Genomic DNA, 27,452 nt, shown 5'->3' with positions numbered 1-27,452 from the left:
AGAATAATCCAACGTCATCGACCTGTACCCGGTGCACTTAAATATTGGGTGATGAACATTGCAAACAGGTGTGCAACCTGTGGTTCCGACCCCCACACATGGACAGGCCCGCTCTGCAATAGAGACGAGCCCCACCAGGGGGACACACAACAAAACGCCACGGTTTTACAGCCAAAACACTGGATTTTCATATTGACACTTTTTTTTCATTAATTAAAATTAAAATAATCCAAAAGAACACGTAAACATGACAACACGAATAACTTCTATCTAATACGTTTCCGTCTCCTCAAAACAGTGGTTCTCAACATTTTTTTCAGTGATGTATCCCCTGTGAAATACCAAGTACCCCTTAACCAGTTCAAAGCATTTTTTGGGTTAAAAAAAAAAAAAAAAATAGATCCGGACATTAAATCCCAGATACTCAAGTATTAAAACTTAAATATCTGGGGTAGAATGTCCAAACTCTTAAAAAATGTGAAAATACAACCCTGGCATTGAATGAGTCAAACTTAAAGCATCTCATTCCTCTTGAATGGAATTAAAAGCACTCCCGCACAGACATTTGGGTTAGGATTATTTTTTTAAATGCTTTTTTCACAATCTTGTGGTCACATGGCACAGATGATGAGAGCACGCTACGAGCATTGCCTGGCTGTCACTTTGTATTCATTTTCCGTAGCGTAAGGCATACAAATTCATTCCTCCGCTCTGTGTTCTGCGTGGGTAATGTCACGCTGCGTGCGCCATCGTGTCGGCACACACCTGTTGAAGTCAGGATTCTAGATAGATGCCTACAACCACCGTGCGAGTTCGGCTGTGCTGTCCAAACCCATTGTGCAAGTAGTCAGGCCTCGGACTGAAGAGAGCCTCAGGCCTTGTTTTCATTAACAAGCAAAACAGCCGAGCTTTGTGTGACACACACAGGAGAATATGCCAATATTAATGATAACAAGTTAGTGATTTCTAATAATTTCATCCAGAGGTAAACATTGGCTTTTTACTGAATGCAAATGCAAACAATTTCAATACAGGATTAGGTTCCCGTATTTTCCGCACTATAAGGCGCACCGGATTATAAGGCGCACCCTCAATGGCATATTTTAAAATATTTTCCATATATAAGGCACACCGAATCATAAGGCGCACCCTCAATTAATGACATATTTTCAAACTTTTTCCATCACAATATAGTAATACTCAAAGTAATAATAATAACTCAAATAATAACTCTCAATAGCATAACAACTCAATGTCAATATGAGCAACCTTGTTCAACTGCAAACACACAAAAGAAACAGGTAGAGCTTACTTTATCAGTTCATTCCCCATCTACGAATCCCAAGCTCAATATTGATCCGTATATAAGGCGCACGTGAGTATAAGGCGCACCATCAGCTTTTTAAAAAAAGTTAAGGTATTTAGGTGTGCCTTATAGTGCGGAAAATACAGTACATGATTTAAAAGAGTGGTTCTCAAAGTGGGGTCCATGGACCCCAGGGGATCTGTGGCCTGACTGCAGGGGTCTGTGAAATAATTTGGACTATATATTTGTGTTAATTTCATTTTATTTTATAATAAATTGTGATGGTAATCCTTAGTCTTAACACAAGGAATCCAATCAATTTAATATAATTAAAAACAAAAAGAACAATCATTTTGAAATTTGCCAAAATGTGTTTTGTGTCTACAATTGCTAAAGCGACATTTTATTTGATGATGCTGTTTTGGACTAAATAATTGGTAGTAACCTGTTTGGCAGAAATGGACATGATTTTGCACAAAGACTGTTCTTAAAACATTTGGGAAAAAAAAAATGCCTTGAATGGAGGTGTTGTAGCCAAGACTCATAAGGCAAATTGGCCGTATGGCGGGCAATCCAAGCCTATGTTAAATAGCTCATGCGCTTAGAACCCCAGGTAAAAACATCACAATTGTACATACATATTAAAAAATGGTACCAAAATAGTATAGTAAGTGCTACGTATATATAATATACATGCATACAATCAGAAAATGTCGTAAATAAAAAAATATAGAAAGAATTTATTTACCTTTGAGTGGCACTTGTTATGCCCATATTCCCTAGTAGGGTATCATAGGCTAGGCTAGCTTCATATTTCTTGATTATCTCCAGCTCCGTTTCCATATAAATCATCTTCTTAGTTCTCTCTTTTACGTCACTAGCAATCTTGGGACCCATGGCTAACCAATTCAAATTTTAATTAAGAAGTAAAATCCACTATAAATACGGTTTTGTAACCAATCACGATAGAACAAAGCTTTACCATTCCGCCATTTTGAAACGAGCATTGTAGTGACGCGTTGCATGGAGGCAGTTTGATGGCAACAGAAAATAAGCGCACTTACATAAAAACGGCTGCAGATGGAGACAAAACAACACAAATACAGCCGATCCCTGATTTGGCGGACAAGAAACTTGAGAAATATTTTTTTTCTCTATACAATTTCTTACAATTAAGATTTTACAGAGACCGACCTTGACTTTGACTTAAAAGGGCTCTTTAGAAAATAGCTCTTCCACATCAATATTTAATCTGTATTTGTCTTGCAGCCATGACAACCAAGTCTTTTTACATCTGCAAAGATTCTGAGTGAGAGATGCTTAGTGCTGATACAACAATAGCTACAACCTTGGATGATTGCCACAATTTCCCTACTGCTCCTTCTCCACTCCAATACTGACACACTTAGCGCTTGAGCCTCTGCCCCCATCTTCTGCTTTTTGCACCCAACTGCCTCACTCAATCTCTTTCTCTCTCACTCTCTCTTTCCCAATGCATTCAGCACCAGTTAGAGAGGAAGGATAGCCAGAGCAGCTCCCAGCACAGTGTGTGCAGCCATCGCAGCGCCCACACGGACTCCCCCAGCCACCCACCCGGTGCAATGCCCAGTGAGGCTGTGGTGCCCACTCCCGCTGCCCCCACCCAACCACTGCCGGGCTTGCCCCCTCATGACCCTACAGATGGCACCCTCACCCTCCAGAAGAAGCCGGATCCCTTTAAGATCTGGGCGCAGTCAAGGAGCATGTACGAGAGCAGACGTGAGTAGCGCCGAGTGGAAATTGGGTATGCTGCTTAGTGCTGTAATAAGGTTTCGAGTGGGCTTGACAAATTATTGCCAGATGAATCGTGAGTGACTTACGTTTGTGTGGAAAAGAATCTTTGAATCACACAGGCCCTTGTGTGGACATTGCTTTCGTGGTTGTGTACCTGCTGGTGTGCCATTTGCTCTACTCTTTATATCTCAAATAACCAATAACAACCTGAGCTGTGAGAAACACACGGTTTAACTCAAAATGTACCTGGGTACCATATGATGACAGGGATGAAGAAGGACCAAGTCAAGTCAAGTTTACTTGTATAGCCCCGAATCACAGTGATTCACACACACCAGAAATACACTGGACATAACATCAATTACCCCCGCACACGCTAAAAGTGTTCAATAGGCAATCATTGTCGCCTTCACCAATTTTGGCCTTATTCATTCGACGATTAGTACGCCACGAGCCACATCCATTTGCCGTGATTGCATTCGTCACTCGGCACGTCATCCATCAGCGACGTCCTGCGTTATTTCGTAGCTTGTGATTGTTGCCAGGAGACATGAGTTCTCTGTTGTGTTGTGCGGGGGTGGTTAATAATCATGGCTGCCTGTGGAATCTAGGACTGCTACTGATTAAATATTAACTGGGCGCAGAAAGACCTGCTTTAAGCTGCGGCTGATTAGTATATGTGTTTGATAACCCCTGGAGAAGATCCAGACTCATATGGGGAAGATGAGAGACACTCTGACACAAGAACAAGACAAAAGATTGTCAAAGAGGCCCAATTCTGTCTGTGTTCACACAGAAGTATGACCTCTTTATCTGCAAGAATTTCCCTAGAAAAGAAAAGGAAATGGGAATTATTATAGATGACTAAAACGGTGAGAATTACGACTGCTCTTACAGAAAAAACTTGAGGGTCTTTCATTTAACTACAAAAAAGAAAAAAAGTGCATCTGTGGCTGCACTAAAGTTTGTTTTTTTTTTCCTTTTTGTCAGGTTATGTAGACCAGAGGATAGTTGTTTATTCGTAACTATTTCAACAGCAGCTTCTGGTGAGTTCTAAGGCTGCGCTGTTTGACTTGGTGAACTTTGATGCTACTCAGGAGTCCAGGATCATAGAGTGGGTGATTGCAAGCTACTGTGTTGAAATGAATGCAAAGCAAGAGAACACACGAGCCAACGAGTTAAAGCCAATCTCATCTTCGACATCATGCAGCAGCAATGCAGACAACAGGGAATTGTCCTCCTTGTATTGAGTGAACAGATTGGCACAGGCTGATAAGAACGCCTTTGCCTCTAAGTAATGTTTTGTATTGCAAAAATTAAAAACCTCACGCGTTGACTGGTCTATAGTGATAAAAAGGTTGGGGACCACTGTGTTAGAGCACATTTTGAATGTTACAAGGTTATAGCCAGTGAGTTTGCAGCCCCGTTTCATGCAAGGAGCCACTATGATTCAATGAGGCGAGGAGCAGCTGTTGGTCCTGCCTGCCCATAATTCACAGCAGACATTTTTTTGTTGCTCAATAATTGTCCACGCGACCAATGTATGTAACAGAAAATTTCAGTGGCAGCGAAATACATTCAGTGGTTACTGCAAAGAATAATCAATCAGTGGAGTAGTGTACTGTATGTCGCAGGCATTTTTTAGGTTCATTCTCACAATTACTCTTTCTTTCTATTTCAGTGCCAGATTGCCAGGAGCAAGACATTTTCCTTTGGAGAAAAGATACTGGCTTTGGTTTCCGTATTCTTGGGGGAAATGAGCCAGGGGAGCCTGTGAGTATCCGCTTACCTTTGAGTCTAATCAATACATTAAACGTGCATTAGGGGATGTAACAAGTCTCTTGCAGAACAACGACACCCTCAGGCCTTATCTGTAATTGCAACCTTGATGGAACGCTCCTACCTTGATAGCTACTGTATTTATCACGTGCATGTATTTTATTTTTCATGTTTACTGCTGATTCTCTGACCTTTCTGGCTACATTGATGTCAATGGTGGCTCTATTCTCAAATGAAGGGCTGATCGTAGCCTTCTCCATTTATCAAATGCTTCTCCGATGTTTACTCTTGACATATGTTGCATTCGAGAAAGGTGGGAAGTCAAGACTTTTCTGACCTCCAACTAGGAAACTTGCACTCCAACGCCCCTTTTAACTGGGAGGTCTGAGCTGCCAAATAGAAAATATGTATTTTTATTAGTTACACTTCCAATTCCAGGTCACCCTTGGTTATATGGTACATCACCCTAACCCCTCACTAACCCTATTGAGGGGAAACAATCCAGTACAGCCAACGAGTCGAATTTTATTCAACTTTAATTCTAGATTCAGCCCAGTTAAGATTTTTGGTAACATGTAATCACTTGTTTTTAGATGTCGAGTATCATATCTTTTGGACTATAAGCTGACAGTAAATAGGAAGGAACTTGAATGAAAAATGACATCTGAGTCATTTAACACTTGTCCAGGAGTCTGCAAATCAAAAAGTTGGAAATAGACTCATTTCAAATCTGAGGATGAGAGGAGTGTACATCTCTCCAATGAACAACAGTTTGATACATATGTCGATACATGGATGTGATATGATTCAAATATTGTTCAAATTTAAAGTGGAACAATGATCTCTTCTGGCATGATTGAGCCCTAGTGCACAATGCAAGACTTTGAAAGGACACAAAGTCTCACAGAACAAACCGTTATGCCCCAACTTCTTAGAAAAAGTCTCATGATAAGAGATAACTACTTACGACTTCACTTACCTCAAGCGCAATAAGTCCCACTGATGTAGTCAATCTATTTAGGTTGTTCTCAGAATCGACTTAATCATTTACAGTGTATTCGGAAGACTGTATGAGAAAGCAATGCATCTTATGATGGTTGCAGATCTATATCGGACACATAGTGAAGTACGGCGCAGCAGATGAGGATGGACGCCTGCGGTCAGGTGACGAACTAATCTGTGTGGATGGCACGGCGGTGGTGGGCAAGTCTCATCAGTTGGTGGTACAGCTGATGCAGCAGGCAGCCAAACAGGGCCATGTCAACCTGACGGTCAGACGGAAGACCCCTGGATATCCAGGTTGGCATTTAAAAGTGTAGCTAGCTCTCTGCTATTTGAGCCCTGTTCACAAACAGCAAAATTGTGCAAGTAATTCACTCCCTTTATTAGTGGTTTGTACTTGTTTATGTCACAAGGTGATGCAAAGCATTTAAAATAGAAACTTGATTTCTGTATACATTGACTGTGCTACAGACAATAATCAGCTAAACAACACTCAGAGGTGGGCAAAGCCAACTAAGGAGTTTAACCATAGCCTATAATATACCATCATGTTCAAGACAGGGGACGAGAGTGCAATTAGTCCACTGGATGCCATTATCGTGCTGCCTGCCGTATCACATTTACTAGGTTGAATTTACAAAATATATATATATATATATATATATATATATATCTAGCTTGCATTTCCTGGCCAAGAGACAATCAGAAAAAGAATGCAAATTTGCTCTGCATTCATTGGTTACTTGAAACACACCCCAGAATGTTGAGACTAAGACACGGAGCATCTACAAATAAATCTCCGGTAAAGTCATCTATTTCATAGCTTTGAATGACAAGTAATAAATAGAACCAACCCAGTTGATTTACTCAACTGAACATATTTCTCCACTGTCCAGAGGTACTGTAATGTAGCTATTGTCACATTAACTGTAGAGCGATATCAGTTTGTACTATACACGTGCAGCAATCTAAATAAGATAAATATCCAAATCAGTTGAATTATATTTCACTAAGCCAAAAGGGGCGTGGCGGGCTGATGGACATCTGATTTAATATCGATCCTGACGATTACAACAAAAGATAAATTTGTCGGTCCATCGGCGACGGACAGTCCATCAGTGCGGACAAAATGCCGACCTCTCACAACCATCCATTAAGCATGTACACAGCCATGAATCCATATTACACAAACAAGTAGCACTCTCCGCAAATGATTTACTGTAAGTCATTAAACTCACATCTTTTGGCGTTTACTCACAAGCTCACACAGTTAGGGAATGCAGGAAAATTCAAACTGTAAATGTGGTGACATGCACAGTACGTCTCGCAATGCCCCTTTGGTAATGATCCTCAGATAAGCACTTTTTTTCCCAGCGTCAAAAGGGGAAGGTGATGTTCCACCATCGCCGGCCTCCTCCCACCACAGCAGCACCCAGGCACCCAGCCTGACGGAAGGCAAGCGGACCCCACAAGGAAGCCAGAACTCTCTGAACACAGTCAGCTCAGGCAGCGGGTCTACCAGTGGCATAGGGAGCGGCGGAGGAGGCGGAAGCGGCAGTGCCGTTGTTCCCGCCTCTCTGCAGCCGTATGACGTGGAGATCCAACGTGGGGAAAACGAGGGCTTCGGTTTTGTCATTGTGTCCTCTGTTTCCAGGCCTGATGCAGGCACCACCTTTGGTGAGTCCCGCTCAACTGTTTTTGATGGAAATAACTTTTCCAAGGTGTCATGTCATTTGACTTGAATTTACCTAAGCGGTTTAGGCATCCCTCTGAAATATCACTAGTTCTTCTCTGTGACTCATCATCATTATGCACCAGTTATTTCAAAGCTGCGATATTTGCGTCTGAGCTATTTTTCCAGGGACTTGGCTGCTTAATGCAGCACAGAGGCACAGAGTACGTTTGCACCACTGAGTCGTACTCTCCACCAGGTTGTGTTCCCTGGTGAATAGCAGGTGGTGGCTTTTGACAGGGGTGCGCTTAATAGCAAGGTCACAAACTCGCTATCATGGGCTTAGGGATTTAGAAATCACTTCATGAGCAGCTCTGCTTCAGACAGGATCAGTCAGGCCTGCTGCAGCTTTATCACAAACATCGTCATCACGGATTTCCACCTCACAGCTGCGTTCATGCACGGCTGTAAACTTCAAAATTGCGACGATCAAAAAATTGCTCGGCCTGTGATGAGCTAGTGTAGATGTTCTCCCCGACCACATGTGATCCCATCAAGAGTAATGCTTCTGTGTCCACAATGTCATGCTAAGGTCTCTTGCATAGTTAGCCGTAAAAATGATGTACTATGATGCGTCATCTACAAAACACTAGAATGAGTGTTAGCCGCATTGAGCAATCCCACTGGGTGATGATGTTACTTAGCAAAAGGCAATGCGCATCTTTCCTATTGTGACAGCTGTGTGCGTGCTCATCAACAAGCCTATTTTTAACCCCTTGTTGTCCGGAGATTTTTTACTAGCCTGGCCTTATTATCACCCAACTTGGGCTGTACCTTTTTGATACATTATCTAGGAAAGCGAGGGTGCTGTGTCCTTCATGATGCCATGGCAAGAGTATCAATATGGAACCTCTAATGCGGTGGTGTCAAACATACAGCGCGCGGGCCATTTCTGGCCCACAGAGTGAGGATTATATAAAGTTTAAAAATTAGCTGAATTTATTTTTCAATAAATAAAAATGTTTTATGACTAATAGTAATGTAGTGTTTTATGATTAATAGTGATGTTGTGGTATTTTGGCCAGTATTCAAAGGGTAATAAATCTGAAGTTGTTGTTTATGCCACAATTTTATTGGTCCTGCCCACTTGGGTATAGATTTTCCTCTACGCGGCCCGCAAGCTAAAACCAGTTTGATACCCCCGCTCTAATGGCTTGAATCAGTGCCATTTGCTCAACTGCATTGATTTACACATCAGGCAAAATGCTTCCGTCACTCACCAAAATTGCTTGTGTATTAATTTGCATGTACTGTATAAGGGTAATTTTGATATGTTGAAATGACTGTGGGTAAGTGTTAGTAAGGTGATATGGGACGATTAATCATTTTCCTTCCGTTTTCTTCTGTCCCTTCCTTTTCCTTAATCAATATAACCAATCAACCAATTCACACACAAATATTGTCAACACAAAAGCTGGAAATGCTTGTGTGGCCATGCCCCACAAAATAGGGCGCATCATCGAGGGCAGCCCGGCAGACCGCTGCGGTAAGCTGAAAGTCGGTGATCGAATATTGGCCGTCAATAGCTGCTCCATCACCAACAAGTCCCACTCGGACATCGTCAACCTGATCAAGGAAGCTGGAAACACGGTCTCGCTCAGGATCATCCCCGGTGATGGTAAGACTTTGGCTCGGAGCGTCACGTGGCTGTGTTTCATCATTCAGTAGCATATGACTTATTTATGCTTTGTGGGTGGGTTGGAAAGGGCCCTGCTTCTTCGCTATACTAGCAAGAGCACTTTTCGTGGATCTTGCTTCTGTATCTCACTATGGGCCTGATGTACTAAGAAAGTTTGCATGTGCAAAAATAGGCACAGATGCAGAAGCTGGTTTACTAACCAGGCGCTATACCTTGAATGCCTCTGCCACAGTCAATCAAAATTATGTATGCAGCATGTTTTTTTTTTTGTTTTTGTTTTTTTTGTTGAGGAGTCATTTACCCTTTGGAAAACGTGTTTCTTAGTATCCGGGTCACTTCTGTGTCAGTGTTGGGAGTAATGCATAATAAAACTGTAATGCATTTTGCTGTAACACACTAGTGTAGGGCATTACACACAAAAAACTAGTAATATTTGACTCGGTACAAAAGACGGTAATGTGCGTTAAAATGCATTTTAACATATGGCCCAAAAACAAAATGCTCCTACATCCTTTAAATTTATAAAATTAATTGAAGCAGTCGATAATATGAATGCAGTTAATTTGGCTGCTGGTGTAATCTTGCCATGCAAAGAACCTTGTTCAGGTATTTTATTTGTACATTTTTTTTATTTTACATTTTCAGCGATCTAGGCATCATTTACATTTCCAAGGGAGAAATTATATTTATTTTGGAGTAATTTTAAGCATAGAAATTTACTTGAGTTTAGTTTAAGGTTATTCCACTGGTTGTGTAACGATCAGAATGAGCTACATTTAGAATGGCTAATGCATATTTCCAGGTATGTTGGTGAGTGTAATCTAAAATAATGCATTTCAAATACAGTAATATTATAATGTAATTCATGACTTTGGAATCACAGTAATAAGTAATAATTAATGCATTACAGTTTTGAAGTAACTTGCCCAACACTGCGTCACAGACAGTGACTGCTATCAGTTGAAGCCACACCGGGCTTCCTCACTACAAAATGTAATAACAGTGGCCAGAGGTGGTGCCATAAAACAAAGTTCTAACCAAAGAAAGCACAAATGAAAGAACTGTTAAGGGTAAACTGAATCAATTCCAAAACATTCTTATTTTGGGTGCTACCAATGCGGCCCGGTACCAGTTGATCCACAGACCGATACCGGGCTGCAGACTGGCAGTTGGGAACCTCTGTGTTGGACAACAACTTAAGTCATTCACTGCCAATGACAGCTATAGACGTTAAAGATCCATTTTTACTGCGCTGGAAGTGAATGAGTTAATTATTCTACTTCTCGTTATACGTCACCCACATATTATAGCAGAACAAAAGTGCATTATTTGTTGTAAATAACAGTCTGCCATTTCACAGAAGAAGCTTCAGCCCATTCAGTGCCAATGACATCTATAGACGTCAAAGATCCATTTTTACTGCGCTGGCAGTGAATGAGTTAACTCAGCTGCTAATTGTGAACGATGACTTTCTCCCACAGCATCTTTTCAACCTCTCTCCTTCCTGCTGTGAACTTGAAATGTATTTTGCTCTTTGTCAGCCAGTTTGTAAGGATCAAAAAGAGAAAAATCTAATATCTACAATATTTATAGTTGTGTGGGTGGTGTTAGAAGACAGCCCCATTAATGTCACCAATGTGCAGGCTACAGGATGTGCCTGCTATGAAATAATTTCCTCATTTAAGCTTTTTTCGCATTTATTTGCGACATGTCCTCTATTTGTGGTCCTCCCCAGAGTCTTCCAATGCGTCTCTGCTGACCAATGCTGAGAAGATCGCTACTATCACCACCACGCACACTCCTCAACAGTCCAAAGAGTCTCGGTAGGTGAACATGCAATATTTACACAAGAAACCATTCCCTATAAATAATGAACTCCGTGTTATAATGTGTTTTTGAAGGAATAATTCCAAGTCAAAAGGACTTCCTCCTCCTCCCCCTACACAAACATCACAGGTGAGAAAAAGTACTTAAGTTATCAAATATTGTATTTTTCAGCAAAATACATGTTAAATCAGTGGTCCCCAACTTTTTTATCACCACAGACCGGTCAACGTTTGAGATTTTTATTGCAGACCACATTAAAATTGTGTACGCAGATTACATTGGTTAATACAGTACTGTAAGTTCTTATCGATGCAAAACTTTTGCATATGCTCATATGCACCAAATGGAAATAGCTGGCACAAATGCTAATGGGCCAGATTTTACAGAGAGACAATACAACATTACCGATTGACTGCTCTCAATTAAAGCCACAACATCCTTCTTCACTACAAAATGTAATAAACGGCAGCCAGAGGAATCACCAAAAATCAAAGATCAAGCCAAACAAAACACAAACGAATTAACTGTTAAACTGAATCGGTTCCAAAACATCATCATATCGGGTGCGGTCCGCGGCCTGGTACCAGTCCACGACCACTGTAGAAAATGACAGACATTCCCAATGTTTCACCCCAAAAATATGTAAGGCCCACATACGCACTCTAAAAAATATAACGCGTTGTGAATGATTGGATGGTCATTGGCAAAATACAAAGTAACACTCACCAGTTTGCAAATAATTTTGATTATTCAAGCAGGCCACTCGTGGTTTTGGAAATTGTTGAAAGATTGCTAAAGAAAATTTGTCAAACCATTGCTAAATGGAAACTGCATGCATCCCCTAAAAAATACCATTTATTATGCAAATATTTACTGTCCGGTTTTGTTGCGCACACCTTTTTGAACTACAGCCAACCAGGTGTTTCATTGGCGCTACGACTACTTGCACATTTTTGTTGTAATCCCAGCCTGAATCGTCTGCCCATTCTGTCGGTGGCTGAGTTTGACCGGCGGGAACGTTTTACAAATGTATGATCCGCACCCTGTAATGATTATGATTTCAGTGGCGCTGCAATCACTGACATTTGACGAGTTCAATGGGACGATAAATCCTGGGCGGTGAGGTGCATTGTGTATTTTAAACTTCTTTTTTTCACTCACAGGACAATGAGTTCTACTCAGTGGACCTTGAACGTGACAGCAAAGGTTTCGGGTTCAGCCTGAGAGGAGGGCGGGAATACAACATGGACCTTTATGTGTTGAGACTAGCAGAGGACGGAGCCGCTGTCAGGAATGGCAAAATGCGGGTATGAATTCTTTAGCAGTGAGCTCGTCGTTACTTTTCTATTCACATGTGATAGCTCACCAGGATATCATCGCTCTCTTCTAGGTGGGAGACGAAATACTGGAGATTAATGGCGAGAGCACAAAGAACATGAAGCATTCACGTGCCATTGAACTCATCAAGAATGGAGGGCGGTGGGCACGGCTTGTTTTGAAACGCGGCGATGGCTCTGTACCCGAATATGGTAGGTTTACATTTGCACTGCTCTAAATCTTTGGTCACGTTTTTATGCTGTAATACCGAGGTGGTGGTAATCACCACAAATTGGAAGCTTACGCTATCCTACGTGCCATAGCAGAGAGAGAGAGCAGCTCTCTGAGCTCACATTTTCAACTGATCACTCTATTGTATGTAGGGCATTAAACTTGTAGGTTATGGGGTTATCAATTTGGACTCACTCTCAATATTCTAGGACAATTACTGCTACCTGTTTGCAGTTATCTTTGTATTAGAAAACCAAGAATGTTCCAATTTGGAAGAGGGTGCTGTCAACAAATTTGCCTCTATGAAGCCACGGATTAGCGCTGAGGGATCTTCCTGTCCTGAAGATGTAGGATGTGGATTGTATTACCCACATCTTTGATACAGTAAAAAGAAGGGGTGTCCGCAAGGAGGTTTAGCTTGCTCGTTGCTTCACCGATATAAAGTGGAACACTCATGTTAGCGTTAGCGTTTAGCTCCGTTCTGTCTCTCGGCGCAAGTAAAATCATCCTGAAGAGATTCCCAATGGGCCTCGGCTTTCACCTTTGGTCCCACAATCAGTCTTATACTTAACAGCTCAGCTGTTAGCACATAGCTCCAATATATTTGACATGACGTACGTCATAACTTCTTTTTTTTTGAACGCGTATCATCCCGTGGGTGACGCCCAGCGTTCAGAACGAGACACTGCAGCGCCATTTTAGTCGGTTCCATTTTTTTGGGCATTTGGCAAAGTCGATTTTCATCGGTGCGTTTTCCTTCCTTTGAATAGTTGTCTTTCATTGTTTTTTCTAGTTTTCTCATGCGTTATGTGCAAATGGTGTATTTTTTGAACACATGGAAAAAAGATCATAGAAAATGTCCATTTGTTTCATAGGGGACCCAAAAGGAAGTTAACGTATTTTAACTGTTTTTTTAAAATTATTATTTACATTCCAACAATATATTTACGGTTTACCCCTGCTGTTAAGCGGCTATTTAGATCCAGGCCAGTGTGCGAAGCAATAAACGATAGACGATTAACACTTGATTGTTTTTTTTAGATGTGCAGTATAGCATGATTGCAGTATAGCATGATTTCACCCGCCTGGCCCACTTGAGGATAGATTTTCCTCCATGCGTCCCCTGAGCCAAAAGGAGTTTGACACCCCTGGCTATAAAGTGTCACACGGTCTCTTTGGATGAAATGTAAAACTGCCTCTTGTCTGTTTTACTTGTTTTCTCCTTCCCTCTTGTTTCTCTCTTTCTTTCTATCTATCTGTCTATTGCTTCTTGCTGGGCTCTTCCTCCTCTCTCCAGCGATGATGGCTCCTCATCTCGCTGTTGGTACAATGAGGAATGACAAGATGGGAGAGCCCTGTTTCTACCTAATGGGCCAAAATCAGACCACGGTTTGTAGCCAGAAGTCTGTCACGATCCACTGCCTACCCTCTGCCCCCATCATCTTTCTCACTTGATTTATTCCGACCCCTCCATCAGCTCATCCCGACCTGCATCCTTCTTTGTGTGTATGCGCATTGATGTTTTGACAAAGTGAACAAGCTTTCTGTCTCGTCATGCCTGAATCCAACTTTCCACCTCTATTTAATATACACGTGGAAAGGACCGGGACTAACCCGTTTATTTCTCCTTTTAGTTTCTTGGTCCCAACGATACGCATCACCATTTTGTTTTGAATGCTTTCTCAGGTGCCTGCGGTGTCATTGATAACCCCGTCCCCACACTCGCTGATGTTCAGTTCAGTTCACCTGCTTTTCTTCCCGGGATTACCTCGTGTTTCACCTGCAGCCCTGGAGGCAAAATGTACTGAAGCCGTGTGTCTCTTCAGTGCAACCTCCATGTATATTTGTGAACAGCAATTGTTGTGCATCAGTGTCAACCATAACCGGGAAAAAAATACGTGTGCTACAAGTGAGCACACGTATGCATGAGTTGCCTTGAATCCCCGCCCAGTGGTTCTATCACATCTCACCACAGCTTACAGTATACGCACATAAATGTCTCTCACTCAACTATCTTTTTGTTGTACTTTTCTTCAGACGGCGGCAATGACGGGTACCCTCCCACACTCGGGGCACAAAACACTTCGGAAGTGAGAACGCTGCCGGCCAACAGCCGATATCACACCTCATTGGATTCCAGTTACCCACCAGACCTTCACACACCATCACGCCGGGAGGAGGCTGGGCGTGGGCGTGACAAGGACAGGAACAGGAACAGGGACAGGGTTGGGTCAGATCAAATGGACCACCAAGCCCGACAGTTTAAGCCTCACCTTCACCACACCTGGAATAACAGTCACAGCGCCCCCGGACAGCCGTCTCCAGACAACAGCGACGGCAGCAGCGGTAACAAGAAAGTCAGAGGGCGCAAAGTCAAAAAGTCCCAGTCTGAAAGCGGTATCTCCAAACTCCTAAAGACTCTGAGGAAAGACAACTCGGGGAAGAAGGTCGCAGCAGCACAGAAACTCAGGGGCCAAGGGCTCTCCGACAGCAGCTCCACTTTGGACGGAAAGTTTCGCATGCAGCGCCGCGGCTCCCTCGATCGCTCACCGACGCGAAACCGTACCGCCTCCCCCGATCGAAGGCGGGCCAAGTCTATGGACCGCAGGGCGGAGCGGGCGCAACGGGATCGTACGCCCGAGAGGGAGCATGACGACGGAGGGTTCCTCGCCGTCACCCCTGAGCGCAAGTTCAACGGGCGACGGCTCCTCAGGAAATCGCCGATGAGCGGGCGAGGCGGGGAGGCCGCCACCCCCGAGCGCCCCGACAACAACGGTGGCAATTGTTCGCCTCTTTCCAGGGGCAGCACCTACGGCCGAGGCGCTGAGAACGGCATCGCGATGCGCGACTCCTCCTCGGAGCAATATGGGATGAACGGAGCGCCGGAGAGACGATATAGAGCGGGGCGTGACTCTTCCCCTGACAGCAACTACAGCCGGGACGAGCGGAACTATGCAGCGGCTCCCAGACTAAAAGACTACTATAGCATGTTGAAGAACAACGCTTCGCACAACAATGCTGCGTACAAGAACACAGGCCACCACAACAATAACACAGTTTGCCAAAGCCCAAATCAGCTCCCTGAGCCCAAGCGAAAGCTGTACAAAGAAAGCCCCAAAGACCTCAGCATCTAGAGCGGAGCGGTCTCTGCCCTACACTGTTTGTGTACCGTACACTGGAACTGGACTAACGAAGACCCCACTCCCTCGTCAACTGGTTTATCGATTGACTTGACTTCTAGTGATCCTATCCCAGAGATTCCTAAAACAGCAAGAGTACAATCCCATCAGTTTACACTGGTCGTTTTGTCATTGTTACGTTGCTCATAACAGGTTGGTGTATTATAATAGAAGTAATGTATGTGCCTGCGTATGAAATCGGTGGTTTTGCTTTTCGTCTGCATTGCTGAATCTACGTAAATGTTTTGTTCCCTCCCATATTACGGTATGGGACATGCTTCCACTTGCGTTTCCTTTTTTTTTCAACTTTTTACTTTATTGAGCAAATGATAGCACAAATCACCAATGGCTTACAAGAACTGTGAATAAAATAGAAAAAAAAGTAATGTTTCAAATGAAAGAACTGGGGCTAAAGTAAATTCTTGGTTTGATAAATAATTTATTTCTTTCTAGCGTCTGAAGGCTGTTTTATTTAATCATATCGGCACATATCCCAAGATATATGTCGGTAAGTCATGCGTACCGAGTTTTGTGTTCCCAGGCGAAGGCGAAAAATGGTGATATACCATAAACAATGAAAGTTTAAAGATTCCACAAGCAAAAATGAATAAATGGCTTAGAGGGGAGCTAAGTGTGTTATAAATGTGCAAGATGCATGCATGAATTCCAAGTTGAGCTTTACCACAGATGCTACTGAGCGTATTGGTATCAATCAATACGCAAAAGGCACTCTGACCCCACAGTACATTTTGGTCCCGCCCTTGGCCGTCCTCTAACCCCTCACACATTCGGCTTGCGTGCTTCACTAGCGGGAAAATAAAACGAAAATCCAAGGACGGGGGACGACCAATCTGACTTGCTGAGCCAAACTGTCGCCACACTGGAGTCCGCCTACCACTTTATAATGTGTTTTGTGTGTGTTTGTTTTACTACAAATGCACAGGCTACTAAAAGGCCACACAGGCGTCGCAGCTTTGCGGCGAGGACAGGACTGAATTCAAGTTCGCCCTCTTGTCTGAAAAGGAACGCAAAACATAACGCGAGCACATTCTCGGCATAACGATCACGGAAAATTTGCATTCGACATCAGACTATGTTTTCTCATTCTCTTGGAGCGTGCTGGTGCGTGATCTTCTAGGACCATGTTGAGCTGGCGCCGCATCTGTCGATCACACGGTGTCGGCAGCTCGAGATGCAGTTTGTCACCTTTGCTCCAACAACATTGCAGAGGATTGGAACGCAATGTGCATGGGCGGTTGACAAACTCAACTTCCACAAGGCGAAGCCGTTTCCTATGTTTCAGTCTTGAGTTGGCGTTTGTTACATGTTAGCAAAACTCGAACACATGTGCTTATATTTTATGACTGAAGCATGAGTATATTCGTCAATACATGACCACTGTTGTACACCAAGGTACTGCAAAAAGAAAAAAAAAAAGATCTTCGTTTTTGATGTTCACCTACTGGCCATCTCTTGTAAAGATTTTCCTACGTGATTATTAGGAACCTGTGGAAGAATAAAATGTTGCCTTTTTCATGTACAAAAGAGAAATTTATGATAAGCCTCAGCAATGAGGAATGTGATATTGTGTTTTTAATCTCTGACTGGACCTGATGATTTATGGGAACTGTGTTGATTACTCTGGATCAGGTATGTAAAGACCTTTTCGAATGAAAGACTAATTGGTCAAGCTGTTTGTCGTTTGAATCTCTTGATGGTTAGCCTGCCTTTGTATTATAAAGCACTCGTGAGCAGTCTGTGTTCTTCAAGCATTATTTCTTGCGATGTGCTCCAGACTGTATGTGTTGATAAGAGCAGTACATGTATATGGGACTTTTTTTTTTTTTTTTTATAAAACTATGCATATATAAATATTACATTGTTCATAGCTTTATTTGATCCATGAAGCTATACATAACATTAGTCTAAGACAGTACAAGTAGATGTTGACTTAACCAGATTCTTTCCTAAAGATGAATTACACTGTATATGTAGCTATCAAGAGAAGTCTGTGAATGCTATTTTTATTATCAAAATAAAGTTTTACATACAAATTCAAAAAGACATCTTCATAATTCTGCTTTTTTTCTCAGTAATTTGTGAAGATAGGTGTAGTCGGCAGGATACTATTGTCATTATACAGTGCATTGGACCTCTGAACTGTGAGGCGGACATGCTTACTACTCTGCCACCGCAGTGCATCATACACGCACCTATTTTTTTTTCTTGAAGACTGAAACTCGCTAAATATGTCTCAAACTTCTAAAATCTTTGATCTGCTGCAGTCATAAAAGCTTAACTGTTCAAATATAAGACATGGGCGATGAGCCACCTTCATTGAACAACAAACTCATCTATAGTCTTTTCTTGCTTCAGACATAAACCGTGTCATTTTTTTAATGACTGCCAAACAGTTCACTCATTTTACCTATTTAAAAAATAATCGCTGCTCCCTTAGAAATAAGGGGTTCAAAAGGGCTCTTCTCCAAGAATGCACAAGAGAAAGATTTGCTTCTGAAAAACGTTTTTGAAAAAAAAAAAATGTCCGTTTTTTCGTCAGACTAAGGCATCCTGTTGGAACAATTTACAGTAAATACACGGAAGCCTTTTGGAAAGAAAGGATTCTTGGAAGACTGTTGAAAACATGGCTATTGGAACATTCTTACAATCAAATATTTATTCATGTTTCATTTTTTGTAATGCAGCTCTATCTGGAAAGCCCTTTGTAATCCATTGTTCTGTCTGCTTCTCCATCATTTGATGCCATACAATAGTTACTTAAATACACCATGAAATTTGGGCGATAAGGCGCACCGGCATCAATGCTGCAGTAGCAAAAATTGAGCAAAAAATCTATTTTTGTCATGGATAAACTGCACATACTCTAAAATCAGATGTTTACACGGAGAGATCGTATAGAATTTGAAAAAATAAAAACTGAACGCCAAAACAGACGCTTTCAATCGCTCATCAGGCTTCAATCTTAACGATAATGTGTGCACATTTTTACTAATGCTCAAATGATGCTTTTGTGAGCCATTTTGGGCCAATTTATTGGGTCATTTTGGGAAGCTTCTATAAAAGACCTCTGCTGGCAAAAACAAGCACTGCAGTTGATTTGGAAAAAAAAAAACCTTTCTTTTGAATTACACACACAAACACTGAAGTGGAATCCTATTACGAAGTAAAGATTAATCAATTACAAATAAAGATTTTTATATTTATTGCTGTGGTTGTGTGGCAGTTAATCTCTTAAAAACATCATGAAGGAACCAATTTATAATTTATACTAGAAAATGTGCAAGAAATTGCGTGTGAAGGCGATAACGCTGAAGGGAGAGGCTTTAGATGCTCGAATGTTCGGATGGCTTGAAGCTGTGAAGTATTCTGAATATTACAAAGTTGGAATGGTTTGAAAAGGCCAAATAATGAAGAAGAAGGGAAAAACTGAAAAAAGAGGAATTGTAGGAAAAATTTGAATTGTGGGAAAAGGAAAAAAGGATACACCCAAGGAATGGCACGAATCGGGGGAAGCGTCCAGAGTTGGAACGGTGTAAATCGGGTGAGTAATGGCAAGGAAGGAAGTTTACAAAAGTTTTGGCGAGAACAGTGGGAATGAATAAGGAATAATGGGTAATAACATTAAAATAGTTATGAATTATTGGAATGTGTGAATATCAGTAATGATGATAATGTGAAAGGAATTAATTGAATGACGTATTTGTGAAATGGGGAAGCTTCAAATGTGATATGTTAAATATGCCATTGGGAATGAATTACGGTTTATTATAGGTGAAAAATATGGAATTATAGGAAAATATTAATATTTATGAATTGTCGGAACGACGGAAATGGCCCCTAAGGCGAAATGAAGTTAAATGTTAAGCTCAAAATGTGAAATTTTAAATCTTCCATTGGATATGAATATTGGAATATTGAAGTGAAAATATGGAATTATGGGAAATATTAAAATGTTTGAATTATCGGAATAATGGGAATGATCCATGAGGTGAAATTAAAGATTTAAATATTATGAGCGTGAAATGGGAAAGCTCAAAATGTGAAATGTTAAATCTCCCATTGGGAATGAAAGGGGAATACTCCCTTTGAAAATGAATTGTGAAATATTAAAGGGTGAAAAATATGGAATTATGGGAAAAATATTGTAATTTATTCATTACTGGAATGATGGGAAGGATCCCTAAGGTGAGATGAATGAGCTCTATAAATTGAATTCCGTTGTTAATTATGGTCCTCAATGGATTCCCAAGGAAATAAATATTGTATTTCTCCAGGACTCATTCTGGATGCAACAATTTGACTGCTGCCTTCGTACCCTCTGTGTAGAAGCTAAATTCATCAGCTCAAAAATGTTGAGCTTCTTACTTTGCTGTTCGTACATTTTTCAGCGCTTTAAATGGTGTTTTCCTATGCCTTGCACTGGTGCTGCTTGAACTGAATGCCAAAAAGAAGCTTTCAATTGCTCTTCAGGCTTCAATCTTAACATTAATGTGTGTACATTTTTACTAAAGCTCAAATTATGCTTTTTTGGGGGCCATTTAGGGCCAATCTATTGGAAAAAAGCTGTCTTTTTTGGTCCTTTTTCCTACGTATATAACTGGAGGTTATATGATTTTATTTGTTAAAGATTGCCTGGTTTGCTTGACTTCTGTCTGTCATTTTGCTGATTCCACCACTGGTTCTGTGCACGCTTTCATCTTGTTCCTCTATTTTGATGTCTCCTATACACTTAATTACAGTTGTTGATACTTATTTATACTGGTGATACTTAATGATACTTATTGTCATAAGGGCTGATGAGTCATGTCCTGTATTATGATTAATCCCCCACGCAGAGCAAGATCCAAATCCAAGGTCGCCGATGAGTGTGTTAAGACGCAACTCCAAATGCAATATACGTACGTGTCTTTAATTGCGTAGCCACTGCCCTCATAAAGTCGAAATAATCTCAAGACATAAATGCATTTTGAGTATGGCAATCACATTTATTCCTTTGAACAGTATTCTACATCATTACTTGTGCTCATCCATCCCATAGTAAGTAAAACATAAACATGATGAGTCATTTGCAAAGTGCGTTTTATTTTACGTTGCCTTGATTACATGCCACTACATTCAAAGATAAGCCGGTATCATATAGGATCCAACTGTTAGAGAGTAACACGATTTCCCCTCAATCTAAGGGAACCAATCTCATCGATAGTTGTGTTGGATATTCTGTACATACAGGAACAGTTAACTCTGTGATGGGCTGATCTTTCCTGCAACTGTCTTTAGGTTGAACCATCTCGTTTGTAAAAATACAAAAAGGAAGTTGTTGAAGCAGACATTCGCCTTCGGTCGTGTCCTGGTGGGAGCAGAACTCTTCTTCTCGGATAGCAGATCGTGTCGTTGGCGCCCGCCGGCCCTTTTACGCAGGAGAGACGGAGCTGGAAGAAACGGACGAGGCCTCGGTTTTGGAGGCAGAAGTGGAGGCTCCCTCCTCCTCTTCGAAGGGATTCTTTCCGCAGCACATGGTGGTGATCATGCAGTGGCGGAACTGCTTGTTCATGCAGATGTAGATCATCGGATTGTAGATGGAGGAGCTCTTGGCAAAGAAAGCCGGGATGGTCATGAAAACCGGTCCAAACTCAGCGCCTTGATGTGTGAAGATCCACCAGGCCACACCAGCGTAGGGCAACCAACATACCAGGAAAGCTATCACCATGAGCACAACCATGCGTGTGACTTCCCTCTCAGCCCTCTGGGTGGTCTCGGACTCCTGCTGAGCGGCGGCGGCCTCTTTGACGGCGCAGAGCAGACGCCCATAGCAGAAGAAGACAACGGCCAGCGGAATGACAAAGTGGCAGACGAACATGTAGACCACAAAGGACTCATTGTTGAAACCCTCAGCCCGTGTGTAATAATCGACACCGCATGAGCACTGCATTCCCTCCGGGATGTAACGGGACCAGCCGACTAGGGGAGGCACGGCGCAAGCGGACGCCATTATCCAGGTGAAGGCCAATCCCATGATCGCGTGGTTCTCTCCAAAGCGGAAGTTGCTGATGGGCTTGCAGACGACCACCCACCTCTCGATAGCCAGAACCACCAGCGACCAGAGGGCGATCTCACCACCCAGGGTAGCAAAGAATCCTTCCAGATTGCAGCCCAAACGTCCCAGCACGAAGTAGCCATGCATGGACGTGTACATGGTTGTGGTGAATCCTCCGAATACCATGAAGAGGTTAGCCACCGCCAGATTCAGCAGAATGTAGTTTAGTGGGGTCCGCAGCTTCTTGTGTTCGATGGTGACATAGAGAGTGAGGAAGTTGATGGGGAAGCCAAGCAGGATGAGCAAGAACATGTAGGCGCCCAGAGCGGCGTAGGCCGCTGGGTTGACAAGGTAGTACTGAGGGTATTCGTAAGGACTCCGGACAACACCGGTGGTGTTAACCATAGGGATGTAGAAATAAGGTCCCTCTGTGCCGTTCATGGTTGCGGTTGGTGGTTGCGATCAGCCCTTCTGTGGTGTTGCTCCTGGCTTGTCAGGAACGTGACAGAGAAGGACCTTGCTACGATTGGACCCCCCTGGCAACGGGCCGCCTTTTAAAAGGCACACTGGGGATTATCATTTTCCAAATCTGTCAGCACAAAGTGATTTAGGCCACGTTTAATTTCTAATCCAGCCTTCACTGCAAACAGAACTGACCACTCATCAATATATTAAGGTATTACACTAGCTCATTTCTGCCACAGAGCTATTTAGCACCTGCTTTGAACAAACGCAATGCACATTTTACCCAGGGAGAACTATTTATATCGCACAACTGTTAAACATACACAAGTTGTGCGTTTCTTTCCCATATGGCAGCGTTTTATCCTCCTCGAGGCAATACAGGCTGTTTGGATGCTCGGACTTTGAAATGAAGTATTCACCTTCACTTCCAGATGACCTAATCAGGGTTTGCCCCAGCCTTCTATTGGGTAAAGCTCCACAGAGCGAATTCACTCTATTTAACCGCGTGCAGAGAAATACAATTGAACCTCGGTTGTTGTGATTTGCTCCAGAAAGTCTCACTGAAACTGAACATATAGCGACCAAGGAAATAGATTTCTATGAGGTGAATCTTATTAATACATAGTAGAGACCAGAATACAGGAAAAGAACGGTGTACAAGACTGTGGTGAGGCCAGCGATGCTTTTATTTGCCCCGGTGACAACGCAATTGAGGAAAAGACAGGAGGCAGAGCTGGAGGTAGCAGAGATGAAGATGCTGGGGTTCTCTTTTGGAGTGACCAAGGTTAGGGTCAGGAATTAACACATCAGAGGGACAGCGCTTGTTAGAATTTTGGTAGAAAGGAGAGATAGTGAATATATAGGTTGAAGGATACTGAACTTTAAGGGTTGGAGGTGAATGATGTGGTGAAAGAGGACATGGAGGTAGATGGAATGAGGGAAGAGGTTGCAGGAGATACTGAAGGGAAATGCCAAAAGGAGAAGAAGAAGAGGACTGGGATACAGAACACCACCCCCCCTCCGCTCAAAAATATGAGCAAAAAGGCATGGAATTGTCTTGCCAAACAGAAGTACAGTATCCAGCAGTGAATTGCCGTGCTAGAACTAGTCTGCCTCAGTCTTTGGGATTCAGCTTCCCAACTGGTGGTGTTAACCTAAGGGAGGAGGTTCTCTCTGTACTACTAAGTTTTCCTTTCAGTCCAGACACATACGATTGGAATATATGCATTCTATTGAGGGTTACTCCTAATCAGACTGGAAATGGGAAGTATGTCAACTCATCGTTGCTCCACTTTATTCTCATATGTTTTTTGTGGTTCTTTACTTGTAAAGTGGATATAGAGCTATTAATATGCAGTTCCACCTTGATTGAAGACTCCTGACGGGGTATGGAAAACTAAGGAGAAGAGACGAAGTTGCTGTTTTCACACTTTGCTCTGAGTTCTTTCTTGGATTCTATCATGTTCCTTGCCTACTTTATTAAATGACTGACTGACATTTGTGTCGTATTGTGGAAAAAATAAAAAATAAAAAATCACGCAACAAAAAAAACTTGGATAAGTTGGGGCAGCAGATGGCATAGCTGAGGTGGTACAGCAGTCATCTCCCAATACAGAGGTTGTGGGTTTGATCCGTGGCCCTCTTGACCATGCCAAAGTATCATTGCGAAACACAATGAACCATTGTTGCTACCGATGCTGCATTATCAGTAGGTGAATGAGGAGTTGAAGTGCTTTGATAGCCAGCTATAAAACGTGCTATAAAACACATCAAATGTTGGCCCTTTAAAACATTCCACATACATGAAAGGCTGCCTCACATCCATTGATTCAGATAGAACTTTCACACTGCTATAATTCTCATGTGCATTTTGGAAACCTGGGTGACCTGAATTCTCTGCGGAATCCTTACCTTTGCTGTTCCGAATATAATTATCGTGCACAAAATGCAGCAGCAATTCAAATGGGTCCTTTTATGCTCATACAGGCTAAAGAGTTGATCATATGTAGAGCACGGGCCATGAATGCTGAGTGGTGAAGCGTCTTAGCTGTTGAAGAGCTCAGCACTTTCCTAATGGGTGTTGTATTAAAGAGATTTGGGGCTTATGGATGTGTTACTCTCACAGGCCTGTCAAGGATTTAATGTAGTACGGGGTCATTGTCGCATAGCAGAATGTTGCTATCTTCAGCCTCATTACAGTTATTTTTACTTTCTCCTACTTTCTTCATCTATATAACTTCACTGCCGTGATTTTTGTAAAGCTTCGAGCGGGATCAGGAGGAAGGGTACAGTAGATTGTGTTTAACGCAGGTTGACCTGTGAAAGCATTCTGTCAGTTGAGAAACAACAATCTTTGCTTGCCCTTTTCACTGAACTGAACTGTTTACCATGGGAGTGGAACACTGAAACAATTTGTTATTGAACTAATAAAAACTGAATTGATCAAATGTTAATCACTGGACTGATGTCCAAACAGACTACAATTCACAGACCCATGTACGAACCCCTCTTGACAGTTTAGTCTTCAGTGAATCCAGCATGTGTGGTTTGTGCTGTGGTCAGAAGCTGGGGTACACATCGAGACCTCACATCAGTACAGGAAGGCACAAATGAGGATTTTGGAAAGTACAGTACTCACATCATTTACCTGAAGGATTTGAAAAAACATCCTTCCTTTGCTGACCTCTAGTGGTTTTACTCCCAATCATTATTCATGGGCGATTACAGTTTTGAAAACAGGACTGCCCCCCCCCCCCCACCCCGTTTTGTTAATGTCACATTTTATTTGAACAATAATTAAATTTAAGTATTGCACGTCCTGTTAGATTCATGGGATGGGGGGGGGGGGAGGGGGGGTCAATGCTAATACTATTTTTGTTCAGGAGTGCATGCTTGCTGTTTTACCTGCTATGGTAATTGTTTAAGAACAAACTTGGCTAGATAATTTTTAAAAAGCACATTTTTCATATTGTTTTATTTTCTTGAAATATGAGTAACAGTTTTGCATTTAATTGAGTGACACTCTCTAGTACAGCTGAAAAAAAATTGAAAGAAAGAAAATGGAGGACTTATTAGGTGAGGGATGTCCAAGTTCGGTTCTCGAAAGCCCCTATCAAGCCAGTTTTTCATGTAACCGTCGTCCAAGAAATCAAATTCAAATGGTCAAGATTATCAGGAGTCTACAAAGTTTAGCGATCAGCTCATAATTTGATTTAGGTGTGTTGTTTAGGGTAAAATAAAAACAGGAAGAATAAGGGCGCTCAGCCTTAGTCTAAGCAAATGAGCCTTAGATCTAAGCAAATGAGTGAGCTTATGCAGCTCACTTTGTTCTATCCATCCATCCAGCCAGCCAGCCAGCCAGCAGCCAGTCAGCCATCCATCCATTATCTGAACCGTTTATCCTCACGAGGGTTGAGGCCCTTCTGGAGAAATGTTTTTAGAACTCGGGTTGCATCTGTCTTGGAGAAGACAACCTCAGTGCTTAATTTCTTCTTTTTTATTCATCAGGATCATTTTAAGTCGACAGCAAGTGTCAAACGAGCCACCAGCTAAGATGTATTCAAAATGGTGGATTTTCCGGCTTTATTCATCAGAACGCCAGTTTTAGATACGTGGAAAATAAAATACTTTATATTATCGTGAAGAAATGTTTTTGAGTTGACTTGGCTAAACCTAACCCTTGAGTTCAGTCAGTGCTTCAGAAATAGTGTGGTGGGTCCCCCTAGGGTGCGGATCACCCCGGAGAAAAGGCTTTGTTTTTGTCAAGCGAATTGTAATTGCAATAAAATAAGATTGATTTATTTTTTAAGTTTCAGTCACTTGGATACACTTGGATGTTTTTTCCGTTTTAGATTAAGCTGTAACCCTTATGAATGGTGTAAATAATAATGAACAGTTGTTGAAAGTTCAATCAATATTTTTTTTTTCTTTTGTTAAGGTTAAAAAGGATCGAGTGGGGGGGGGGGGCAAAAAGGTTATTCTTTCCCTTACAAACACACACGCACACTCATGGGCGAACACACGCATGCACACGAAAAAAAAGGCGATGGGCAGGACACACACTTACACACACACTTACACAAACACGGGCGAACACACGCATGCACACTACATGCCGCCTCTGCTGTCATTTGTAAAGGTGCGGGGAAAACACACATCTACAGTAAATATGGGTAACACAATCTAAATCTGTTATTCTGTGACAGACAATGTGTGGAACTAAGAGTAAAACTGAAAATATTTCACAGCTTTTGTGCAAACCTTGAAGCGTCCAAAAAGACGTTTGCAGCTGGCCAATAGAGGACGCTAGGGCACTGTCGCACCGAACACACGCACACACACGCGCACGTACACACACCATCCATCCACCCATCCATTTTGGGGCATGTTCGGGGACACCCAAGGTAAATAGGCTCTATGCATGCAGTGTTGCTGGTCAATGGCATGTGAACAAAGAGTCTTTGCCACAGCGTTACCATGACAACCAAACCTGAGTAAAATAGCACCGAAATTCAGTTCATTTTGGACATACTGCATGTAACGCTTTTCCAATCACAATTCCCCCCAAATAATAACGGCAACTGTGTTCTTCAGAAGCAAAACTGCAGTAGCACCGCTATCTTTCACAAGCCACAGTGCTAAAGACCAGAGGGTAACCAGTCTCTGTGAATGATACAAATAGGAAGAATAATAAGATTAATAACGTGCAAACTGCCTTTAGGCCTAGTTATCAAGCTATCAGCCACCATTTGCCTGTGAGAAAAGAGTCTACGAGTGCTGTATGGTGGCACTGAACTTAAATCCTCAGCACACTATACATATGAAGCAGTAATTTGGCAAATGTCAACAGTGCATGAAATAGAGATTTCAAACTGTTTTATGGCACGAGCAGCTGATGTTTTCTGTCAAACTAAAAACAACACAAAGAGATATATAAGAGATATTAAACAACTGTCTGAAGCAGGGGTGTCAAATTCATTTTACTATGGGCCACATTGTAGTTATAGTTTCTGTCAGAGGGCCGGAATGACTGTGAAATCCAATACATTTTAAGAGTGTTTGTCCCACACTTAGCTAGTTTTTAAATCTATGGCTGGCAAAAAATTTTCAAAGGAGAGTTTGGGAATAGGAAAATGCTTGTTAGTTTT

General features: G+C 42.1%; 2 protein-coding genes across 8 annotated transcripts in view; one reads left to right on the top strand and one right to left on the bottom strand.

The window, feature by feature from the left end:
* The window catches only part of LOC148427005 (membrane-associated guanylate kinase, WW and PDZ domain-containing protein 1-like), a 109,088-nt gene extending 91,239 nt beyond the window's left edge, over positions 1–17,849 (top strand). For all 7 annotated transcript variants that reach the window (XM_088408805.1, XM_088408808.1, XM_088408802.1 and 4 more), the window contains 10 exons: positions 2,809–3,064; positions 4,761–4,852; positions 5,962–6,157; positions 7,235–7,537; positions 9,007–9,210; positions 10,967–11,054; positions 11,133–11,187; positions 12,222–12,365; positions 12,449–12,587; positions 14,644–17,849. In XM_088408805.1, the coding sequence (XP_088264931.1) occupies positions 2,809–3,064; positions 4,761–4,852; positions 5,962–6,157; positions 7,235–7,537; positions 9,007–9,210; positions 10,967–11,054; positions 11,133–11,187; positions 12,222–12,365; positions 12,449–12,587; positions 14,644–15,740 (2,574 nt within the window). In that variant the 3' untranslated portion in view covers positions 15,741–17,849. The remainder of the gene's footprint in view (positions 1–2,808; positions 3,065–4,760; positions 4,853–5,961; positions 6,158–7,234; positions 7,538–9,006; positions 9,211–10,966; positions 11,055–11,132; positions 11,188–12,221; positions 12,366–12,448; positions 12,588–14,643) is intronic.
* A 3,019-nt stretch (positions 17,850–20,868) lies between these two features.
* Positions 20,869–22,385, bottom strand: LOC148427004 (rhodopsin). The gene has a single exon (XM_088409271.1). The coding sequence runs from the start codon at positions 22,279–22,281 to the stop codon at positions 21,217–21,219; it is 1,065 nt and encodes a 354-aa protein (XP_088265397.1). The 5' UTR covers positions 22,282–22,385; the 3' UTR covers positions 20,869–21,216.
* Between the last annotated feature and the right edge of the window lie 5,067 nt (positions 22,386–27,452).

The sequence above is a fragment of the Hippichthys cyanospilos genome, chromosome 2 (genome assembly GCF_059441005.1).
Source record: "Hippichthys cyanospilos isolate Australia breed blue-spotted pipefish chromosome 2, RoL_Hcya_1.0, whole genome shotgun sequence".
NCBI lineage: Eukaryota > Metazoa > Chordata > Actinopteri > Syngnathiformes > Syngnathidae > Hippichthys > Hippichthys cyanospilos.
Note: the sequence above shows the minus strand (reverse complement) of the source record. Positions and strands in the feature narration are given on the sequence as shown.

Excerpts from the sequence above, each read along its gene's own strand:
- LOC148427004 (XM_088409271.1), bottom strand. The coding sequence starts at position 22,281 with ATGAACGGCACAGAGGGACCTTATTTCTACATCCCTATGGTTAACACC.